General features: G+C 43.1%; 1 protein-coding gene across 1 annotated transcript; it reads left to right on the forward strand.

The window, feature by feature from the left end:
* Positions 1-1,329: 1,329 nt before the first annotated feature.
* LOC125513331 (probable UDP-N-acetylglucosamine--peptide N-acetylglucosaminyltransferase SPINDLY) lies at positions 1,330-9,318 on the forward strand. Its single transcript, XM_048678416.1, has 18 exons — positions 1,330-1,602; positions 2,043-2,452; positions 3,143-3,304; positions 3,385-3,560; positions 3,662-3,737; positions 4,409-4,537; positions 4,624-4,743; positions 4,816-4,884; positions 4,982-5,063; positions 6,003-6,097; positions 6,222-6,286; positions 6,392-6,590; positions 6,885-7,079; positions 7,300-7,394; positions 7,480-7,615; positions 7,687-7,904; positions 8,153-8,280; positions 8,464-9,318. Exons 2-18 carry the CDS (start codon positions 2,081-2,083, stop codon positions 8,973-8,975), a joined length of 2,829 nt encoding a protein of 942 aa, XP_048534373.1. The 5' UTR covers positions 1,330-1,602; positions 2,043-2,080; the 3' UTR covers positions 8,976-9,318.
* Positions 9,319-9,791: the final 473 nt, after the last annotated feature.

Here is a 9,791-nt window from a genome sequence, read left to right on the forward strand (position 1 = left end):
TTGTAAGAACCTGCCATGCCGAAGAAAGAGTGCCAAATTCAGAGGTCTTATGATGCCACAACTTCAAGTATGACTGTACAAGTTTTAACATGCCCCTTATACCGCCCTCGCCAAGCAAATGGATAGTTCTTCCACTTCTAGTGCATACAACCTATACTACCAAGCATTCCTAGAAAGCCGCTAGATTCATTGATCGCTAACTACCGGGTTGTTTCCACCACATTTGGTTCTCTCAAGTACTCCGGGCCAAACACTACAACCATGACTTTGCACACCCTATACAAATGATACAAGGTATGAGGACTCATTCATGTGGACATACTCATCCACAAGATCACCGCGAATTTCTTATGCAATCATTCGGATAGCTGAAGTGCATTTTTGATAAGAGACGAAGCCAACCCTTCCGAGGGCATTATTCTTGCATCTAAAGTAATCATCATACCCCATCACTCCCTCTTGAATACGGTTGAACATATGCCTAGCCATCCAGAAGCGTCGCCGAAAAAGCTTGGCATTGTAGAGCGGAGACTTGCAGTGAAAATAATAGCTATAGAGTAGGCAATGACCACTCTCTCTATTACGATTCAACGCCAGAGCATGGCCCTGGATTGACCACCTAAACATTGACCGCATCCTAGAAATGTGCTCATTGACAACCATAGTAGCAACCATAAAGTCCTCATCTTCGGGCGATGAATCATCCGATGAACATATGATGTTGTTGGAAAAAAAAACTCATCATCACTATCGGCCATGGTACCTTGTGGGCAAAGGGCCGAACACATTGTGGGCGGCAACGGAGTTGGGCATGGTAGAGCCGTGACCGGTCAAGGGCAGCAGGCCCGTCGGCGTCTACGCCCTCCGATGGTGCTCGTGGAGGCGAGAGCGGTGCCGACGACCCTTGACATGCGTCCCTTTTCCTGCTACGACAATGACGATGAGCGGCCACAGCCTCGGTGGACGCGGTGGCGTGAATAGGTTGGTGGATGCGACGGCCGTGCCTAGGCGTCGTCGTGGCTGGAACTTGGTGGCGGCGGCAAGGACGCGAACGAGTAAGGAGGGGTAAGTGGGGAATAATCGCCGTTGTGCCAGCGACGGACGGGTCATAGAAGAACAAGGGCCGGGTGTCGCTCTAAATCGCGACGGACAAAAAAACGAACACCCGTCCATCTACATCGGCGCGTTAGGCCGTGTTTTCGGTTCGCTCCTCCCCGCTCGCAGGAAAAGGAAGCCGCAGTCGAGAAAAGCCCACCCGTCCCAGCCCGGCCCGGTTGCAGCACTGGATAGTACAAAAGGGCCTGGTTGAAGCTCAAAGCGAGCGCACGCACGACGAAAGCGTAAAAGCCAAGGGGAAAAAAAGAAGGCAAAAGGGGGAGAGAGAGAGAGAGAGGGGGGAGGCACCAAAATACCACTGCTGCTACGTTCCCCTCTCCTTCCTCCTCCACCGCGCCGAAACCCTCGCCGCCGCCGCCCTCGGATCCCTCGCCGCGGCGGCGATCACCGCTCCGCCTCCCGGTGGCCGCGGCGGGGACGCGGGACCCTCCCGCCGCGCCATGATCTCGCGCCTCCACGCTCCGGTGCCCCGCGCCGCCCTCTAATGTGAGCCCCTCCCCCTCCCCCCTCCTTCCCCGCCGCGACCTAGGGTTCTCGCTCTCTCGACAAGGCGAGCGAGCGAGCGCGCTTCCCTGCTTGCTCTGCTTCTGTTGGACTCTTTTACCTGGCACGCCCTATTTTCCTGCGATTTCCTCCCGTCTTTACCTATTATTGGAGGATTCCTGGGGCGTCTTCCGCTGGCTGGGTTGGAATTTGATTTCTTGTCCTCCTTTCCCATCCGGGTTTCTTGCAAGCCGTCTTGCAAAGAAGCCGCCACTTTTACTGCGCAATTCAGAGTTAGTCCAAAGCCGGGTCTTTTTTTAGTCTTTACGCGCATTCCGCTCCAGATTTTTTTCTCCCTTTTCTCGATGCGTTTTCCGTACGCCGGTATATGCAACCGGAATTCTACTAAACCCTACTCAATTCATGTCTGCAATCTTTCACAGAGGAAGGAAGAGACGAGGAGACTCTCCCTCTCTCTTTCATGCAGCCAGGGATGGAGCCCCTCCAAGGGAAGGAGAGCAACGGCGCCGTTCCTGACTGCAATGGGGCTGCTGCCCCCCCTGCGAAGCAGCAGCTGCCGGAAGGGACGGACGCCCTTCGCTATGCCAACATCCTCCGGTCACGCAACAAATTTGCTGATGCTCTCCAGTTGTACAGTACCGTTCTTGACAAGGATGGAACCAATGTGGAGGCCCTTATCGGAAAAGGGATCTGCCTCCAGGCCCAGAGCCTGCCAAGGCAGGCCTTGGATTGCTTCACCGAGGCTGTCAAGGTCGATCCCAAGAATGCGTGTGCTCTCACGCATTGTGGGATGATATACAAAGACGAGGGTCACCTGGTTGAGGCCGCAGAGGTATGGAGCAACATTCTCTCATCCATCTGCTGGCTTGCTGGTTCTTGTGAGCTGTGTCTCAGAAAAAGCAGACTTTGTTTTTTCATAGCATTGTTGTTGTTATTGTTGTGAACAGCTAAACGCTGGAAATCTTTGATTGAGTATGTGCCTCGAATCTGATATATCCCTCCATGTTGACCTGAATGGATGATCTGGCATTAGTATGTTTCCTGAAATATAGTTTTCTGTTTTTGTTTTGCAGAATACAAGTTAGATCTAAAAGCTAATTTAAAGGGCTCTTTATGAACTTCCGTTTTACACTAAGTTTGTCCAAATTAACCTAGCCATCAGTGTGTCCTGTGTATAATCTCTTGTGTGACGGAATTACTGTTTAACAGTGTAGCTGATCTGTGGGTAGAAAGCACATAAGTGTTTGCTAAATCAGGGCAGATGACAACTGCAGTAAAAGAAAGCAGGATTCTGCTTGGAATGTCTATGCATACTATTTCTCCCTCAGAGAACACCAACCCCTTACATTTAGTGTGAGTACAAGAAATCCTAACCAATCTTAGTTCGTTAGGTTAAACATCATACTGTCCAAAACCGTTAGTAGGGCCTGCACACAATGTTTTTAAGTTTTTGTTATTTTACTGTAGCTACTGTGTTGTACAAATTTTATGTTCTAATAATGGAGAAAACAATCTGGAACAGGCATATCAAAAAGCTCGAAGTGCGGATCCTTCCTATAAAGCTGCTGCAGAATTTCTTGCTATAGTTTTGACCGATCTTGGAACTAGCTTGAAGCTTGCAGGCAATACAGAAGATGGGATTCAAAAATATTGTGAAGCTCTTGAAGTGGATAGCCACTACGCGGTACAATCATCAACTCTAGCCGTTATTATTTTTGTCTGTCAATTTAGCATTGTGCTAATGTATACGCCTGATTTATGCAGCCTGCTTATTACAACCTTGGGGTGGTTTATTCAGAGATGATGCAGTTTGACGTAGCTCTTACTTGTTATGAAAAAGCTGCATTGGAGAGACCATTGTATGCTGAAGCTTATTGCAATATGGGGGTTATTTACAAGAATCGGGGAGAGCTAGACGCAGCAATTGCCTGCTACGACAGGTAAATTTGCCATTATTTTGATATGAATTGTGCCGATATTCATAAAATAATCTACAGCAAGAACGTAAGTTCACCCGTGGCATGACTTTCCTGTACCCCAGGTGCTTGACTATTTCCCCCAACTTTGAGATTGCTAAGAATAACATGGCAATAGCACTAACCGACTTGGGTACAAAGGTGCGGACTTGTCCACTTCTACTGTTGTGTAAATTCTACCGATTACCATCAATTTTCATTTTGTTCTTTTACCGACTGTAACATGGCCTTCAAAGAGGATCATATACTCATATTCCATTGTTTACTCCATGCTATACAGAAGCTCAACTGCAATTGCATTCTCTTTTGTATACCTTTAGTTGTCTACTACATAATTGCCCGTGCGTTGCAACGAGTGTAAATATTCTTTAATATGTTAGCCCATGATTACCTTCCATGTTAATGTGATTATCTAAATAATTGTTTATCAATTCATGCCCATGATTACCTTCCTGCTAGCCCATGATTACCTTCCATATTAGTGTGATGATCTAAATAATTGTTTAACAAATCATGCCCATGATTTACCTACCTAAATAACTTTTAGGATTTTATTTGGTAATCACTTAGTAAGAACTTATTGTCTTGCCAAAGAAAACATAATTTTATTTGGTAAATCAATAAAAGACAAGAGGGAATGGGGAATGTTGGATGAAGGACGAGGTGGACGACAGAACCTTACATCCTTTTTATTAAGTAGGAAAAGATAGTACCGACACCTTTTGTGTCTGGTTAAAGGCAACTGTTTGTGTTTGATTAAGGCACAACTATTTTTTTAATTAATTATCATTTTAAACATCGGAGATGCTCAGGTTAAAATTGAAGGTGACATCAATCAAGGTGTGGCATATTACAAGAAAGCTCTGTTCTATAATTGGCACTATGCTGATGCAATGTATAATCTTGGTGTTGCATATGGTGAAATGTTGAATTTTGAGATGGTGAGTTACATGAAAATTCCATAAATTTGGTTCTACTATTAGCATTCACTTTTGGCTGACTTAATCTACTTGTGATTTTCATGAAGGCTATTGTTTTTTATGAACTTGCTCTGCACTTCAATCCTCGCTGTGCGGAGGCATGCAACAACCTGGGAGTGATATACAAGGATAGGGATAATCTCGACAAAGCTGTTGAATGTTATCAAGTGAGTGTATGCAATTCTGTTCATGTTTATTAGAGTTGTGTTTACTTATTGCCTATTTCCTTCTTTTTGTAGATGGCCTTGTCAATTAAGCCAAATTTCTCCCAGTCATTGAATAACCTTGGAGTTGTCTATACAGTTCAGGTATGATCCTCTATCATTATTGATTTCTTACATTCTTACTGTGGTTGACTGGTTACATTGCATTTTTAGCTTACTGAAATACATTTTTCATATTTAGGGCAAGATGGATGCTGCTGCAAGCATGATTGAGAAGGCCATACTTGCAAATCCCACTTATGCTGAAGCATACAATAACTTAGGTAATGAGCAATCAACCTCTGTCACTTTAGATACTTAATACTAGCATGTCATTTGAAACATGTTCCAACTAAGAATCCATGACGGCTCTGTGACCACCAATCATCTTTTATAGTTGTACCATACACGATGAGGGTACATTGATGCATGAGTATGCATGTATTTAGATAAAAACAAACACCATACAGGCAGTATTGAACGATGGACGGTGCACAAATGAGTAGCATTGAACAGTCAGCTATAAAATAGTATTCCCTCCGTTCACTTTTATAAGAGGTTCTAACTTTTTCCTGAATCGGATGTGTATATAGACGCGTTTTAGTGTGTTTTTTTCACTCATTTCAGTACGTATCTAGTCCATATTGAAATACCCAAAACATCTTATAATTCGGAACGGAGGTAGTAGTAAACAGGGGACAGGGTGGCCATTAGGGGTTTGCTAGTTTTGTCGATTTCATTGGACTTCTGTGGCCTTCCAAAGTGTCAAGGAATATCAGGATTTATTTTAATTTGTTTTGGAAAACAAAATTCCTCGATATTCCCAATGTGTGTACCTCCTACTTGTCCACGAGCAATGGGTACTCCCTCCGTTTCTTTTTACTCCGCATATAAGATTTGGTCAAAGTCAAACTACACAAAGTTTGACCAAATTTATATAAAAAAATATGAACATCTACAATACTAAAACTATATAGTATGACAATATGTTTCATGGTCCATCTGATAATATTGATTTCATATTGTGAATGTTTATATTTTTTAATATAAAGTTAGTCAAACTCTACAAAGCTTGACTTTGACCAAATCTTATATGCGGACTAAAAAGAAACGGAGGGAGTACAAGTATGGAAGCTTTGCAAAAATTAATTTCTTTGAATATTCCTTTTAACATTGATTAGGCGTTTGCGAAGTGACTGACAGTTCACCACTACCTGTCATAGGTGTTCTTTACAGAGATGCTGGAAGTATTACGTTATCTGTACAGGCATATGAAAGATGCCTGCAAATTGATCCTGATTCACGAAATGCCGGTCAGGTACTTTGTGAGGCCTCAAGCTTGCTATTTAAACTATCTTCCGTACTCTTGTATGTCGCTACATGAAACTGTATAGCTTACACTCTCTCCTTACATGGTCAACTAACAGAACAACTCTTTGCAGAACCGTTTGCTTGCCATGAACTATATTGACGAGGGCTCAGATGACAGGCTTTATGATGCTCACAGGTCAGTTTATGCACTGTTTGCAATGAAAGTGCCATTTCTATGTTACCATGATCATGTATTTTGATATGGCACTACTACTATCCAGTATTAACTCAATTTTTGCAGGGAATGGGGAAAGCGCTTTATGAAATTGTATGCACAGTATACTAGTTGGGATAACATAAAAGTCGCTGATCGTCCACTGGTCATTGGTTATGTGTCTCCTGATTTTTTTACTCACTCCGTGTCTTACTTCGTTGAAGCCCCCCTTACACACCATGATTACACAAATTGCAAGGTGGTCGTCTATTCTGGTGTTGTGAAGGTATAGACAATTTGTTCCTTGCTAGCTATTCTGGATTTGGGCACACAGTGACAATCAACTTAGTTTGGCTGACTTGCTACCCCTTTAACTAAACAAAAACATTAATCCAGTGTCCAACAGCCTAGAGATTATCTATCAAAATTAGTTTGGTAACACGAGACATCCAGACTAGAAAATAAGTAACTGCAATGTGAAGCTATCAAGGTGGATCTGGGGTTATTTCATCATTATCCTTCTGTTCACACACTTTGCTCTTTTTTCTGATCATATTTTTTATTATTGATGATTCTCTAGGCAGATGCCAAGACCCTTCGATTCAAGGATAAGGTGTTAAAAAAGGGCGGGGTCTGGAGAGATATATATGGTATTGATGAAAAGAAGGTTGCTACCTTGGTCAGAGAGGATAAAGTGGATATACTTGTGGAACTTACTGGTCATACAGCAAATAATAAACTAGGAACAATGGCGTGCCGCCCTGCTCCTATTCAGGTATGTGTTCCACGTGGCATTTCAACGACTTGACTTTATTTTCAGAACAGCTTGCATATGAGCAGTTTTATGCCTATTATTATGTTCTGGGAGCTTCTATTTGTCCCCTTCCATCCCTATCCACTCAAATCATTCCAAGTAGTTCGATCAATGAGTCAATTGCTATCTGACTGTTTTGCTGAGAAGGGCCTTTCTAACTTGGGTATGTATGTCCTTACAGGTTACATGGATTGGTTACCCTAATACGACAGGTTTACCAGCAATTGACTACAGAATAACAGATTCATTGGCTGATTCTCCTAATACAAACCAAAGGTATGCCGGATGCTTTTCATGTAGTTATTCTGTCATGCAGTTTCTCCCTATGCGTCTAGAACCTCATAGTACCGACTCTCTGCAGGCATGTTGAAGAGTTGGTGCGCCTTCCTGAAAGTTTTCTTTGTTACACTCCTTCTCCAGAAGCTGGGCCGGTTTGTCCCACACCAGCAATTTCAAATGGTTTCGTCACGTTTGGTAGTTTTAACAATCTAGCAAAGGTGCATAACAGATTTGAACGCTTTATTTTATCTCTATTGAATCACTCTGTTCATAAAGTTATTTTTGGCAGATCACACCGAAAGTTATGCAAGTTTGGGCCAGAATATTATGTGCAGTCCCTAACTCACGGCTTGTGGTTAAGTGCAAGCCATTCTGCTGTGACAGTATAAGACAGAAATTTTTATCGACACTTGAGGAGTTGGGTTTGGAGTCACTACGAGTTGATTTACTACCACTCATCCATCTCAACCATGACCACATGCAAGCATATTCCTTAATGGACATCAGGTGAGAAGTTGTTTCACTTGTAATATAGTTGTGCCATATACTCACATATAGGATCTTCTATGTCAAGTCTTACATGTTTGTCAGGGTGTGCGTTTATATATAATCTTTAGATCCATGCCAATAAATACCATTATCCTACATTGATCACTGGCAATTCCTTACTATTTTCGTGTGAATATTCAGAAAATGTGTTCTTCATTAGCGGTGTTCCTCTGAAGCTGATTGAACTTCCATTTGTGTTTTTGCAGCCTAGATACGTTTCCATATGCTGGGACTACCACTACATGTGAATCTCTTTACATGGGGGTTCCATGTGTTACAATGGCTGGTTCAGTTCATGCTCATAATGTTGGTGTTAGCCTACTCACTAAAGTTGGTACGTTCTAACAATAGGTGGACATGAATTTTTATTTATTTTTCTCCTGCCTAGTTATTTATTTTTCCACCGTCTAGTTTCTGTGTGACTTATATCTGTTATTATGGAACCTAAAAAAGGGGACCTGTATATTGTTGTTATATAAACATAGGGAATTGTCTGACTGAGAATTATTTGTTGCAGGGTTGGGGAGGCTGGTTGCCAAAACGGAGGATGAATATGTTAGCTTAGCATTGGAGTTGGCATCAGATGTGAGTGCCTTAGAAGAACTGAGGAAGAGCCTCCGGGAACTGATGATAAAATCACCAGTCTGTGACGGAGAGAGTTTCACACGTGGCCTGGAATCTGCATACAGAAGCATGTGGCATAGGTACTGTGATGGGGATTCACCAGCTCTCAGGCGCTTAGAAGTGTTGGCGGGCGAAGACTTGGACAAGACGGCTGTGAAACTTGCCGATCTTAAAGCACAGAGAGTGAACGCTACTGCTGAGGAAGATAATCAGTCCCCGCTAAAGAAGGCTGACGCCACGTCCAAGGGAGGCGAGCCCCAAATAATGGTGAACGACGTGAGTTCTCCTGAAGGTAACCAGGCCCTCGTAACGGCGGAAGCGCAGCCCCAAATAATGGTGAATGGTGGGAGTTCCCCTCACTCCCCTTCGGTGAGATGCGAAGCAAATGGGCATAGCAGCCGATGACCAATGGGAGGCTCCATTGATGCAGGCACACACTGATGTATTATAGGTTGAGATTTGCCATTGATGTATCATCACAAAGTCGCTGCTGGGGGTCAATATAGGTGTTCTGGTTGTTGACCTCGGAAATGGATGTGGTTGTGAAACACTGGTGACCCCTGACTTGTAGCAGATGTAATATAATTCGTGGGGGATGCTTAGTCTGATTTGTAGATCAAGGTGTATGAGTAAAGAGTATGTGCCAAGTTGAGTTGGCATGGTAGAAACAGAGAGAAAGGCGTTGGTTGTATATGTAGGAACAGCTTCTAGATTCTCTAAAATTTAACCGAGGCTATTTCAACTTCTAGATTCTCTTGAGTTTAACTGTTTTTGTCTTCAGTTTCTTGTCTTTTTGACCATGCAACCTTGATGAGTTTAACTGTTTATTGGCTGGGTGGAGCTGCGGACATGGTTCTGGTTTCTGTTGGCCTCGTGTAATTAAAAGCTTTGTGATTTCATAGAATGATAATTAAACTCATGTAAAACAGGAGTAAATTGCAAAAAAGGATATCACAATTGAGGACCCTAATTCAGAAAACCACCACCTTTGTTTTTTTAAACCATCATCATTGTGCTGAAAGTTTTCAAAAAAAGCTGATCGACAAATTAGAGTTATTTGATGCAAAGTCTGACCGACGTCGTGAAGCACTCATTGTGTATGACTCCAGGGGCTTCGAAGAAGATTAGAAGAGGGTTTCGCGGAAAGAAGTGGGAGGAGGAGAGGGCAAAGTGAGAAGGTGTGACTGCCAAGTTAACGGAGAAGTTTAAGAACATCTTGTT

Source organism: Triticum urartu, chromosome 6, assembly GCF_003073215.2.
Source record: "Triticum urartu cultivar G1812 chromosome 6, Tu2.1, whole genome shotgun sequence".
NCBI lineage: Eukaryota > Viridiplantae > Streptophyta > Magnoliopsida > Poales > Poaceae > Triticum > Triticum urartu.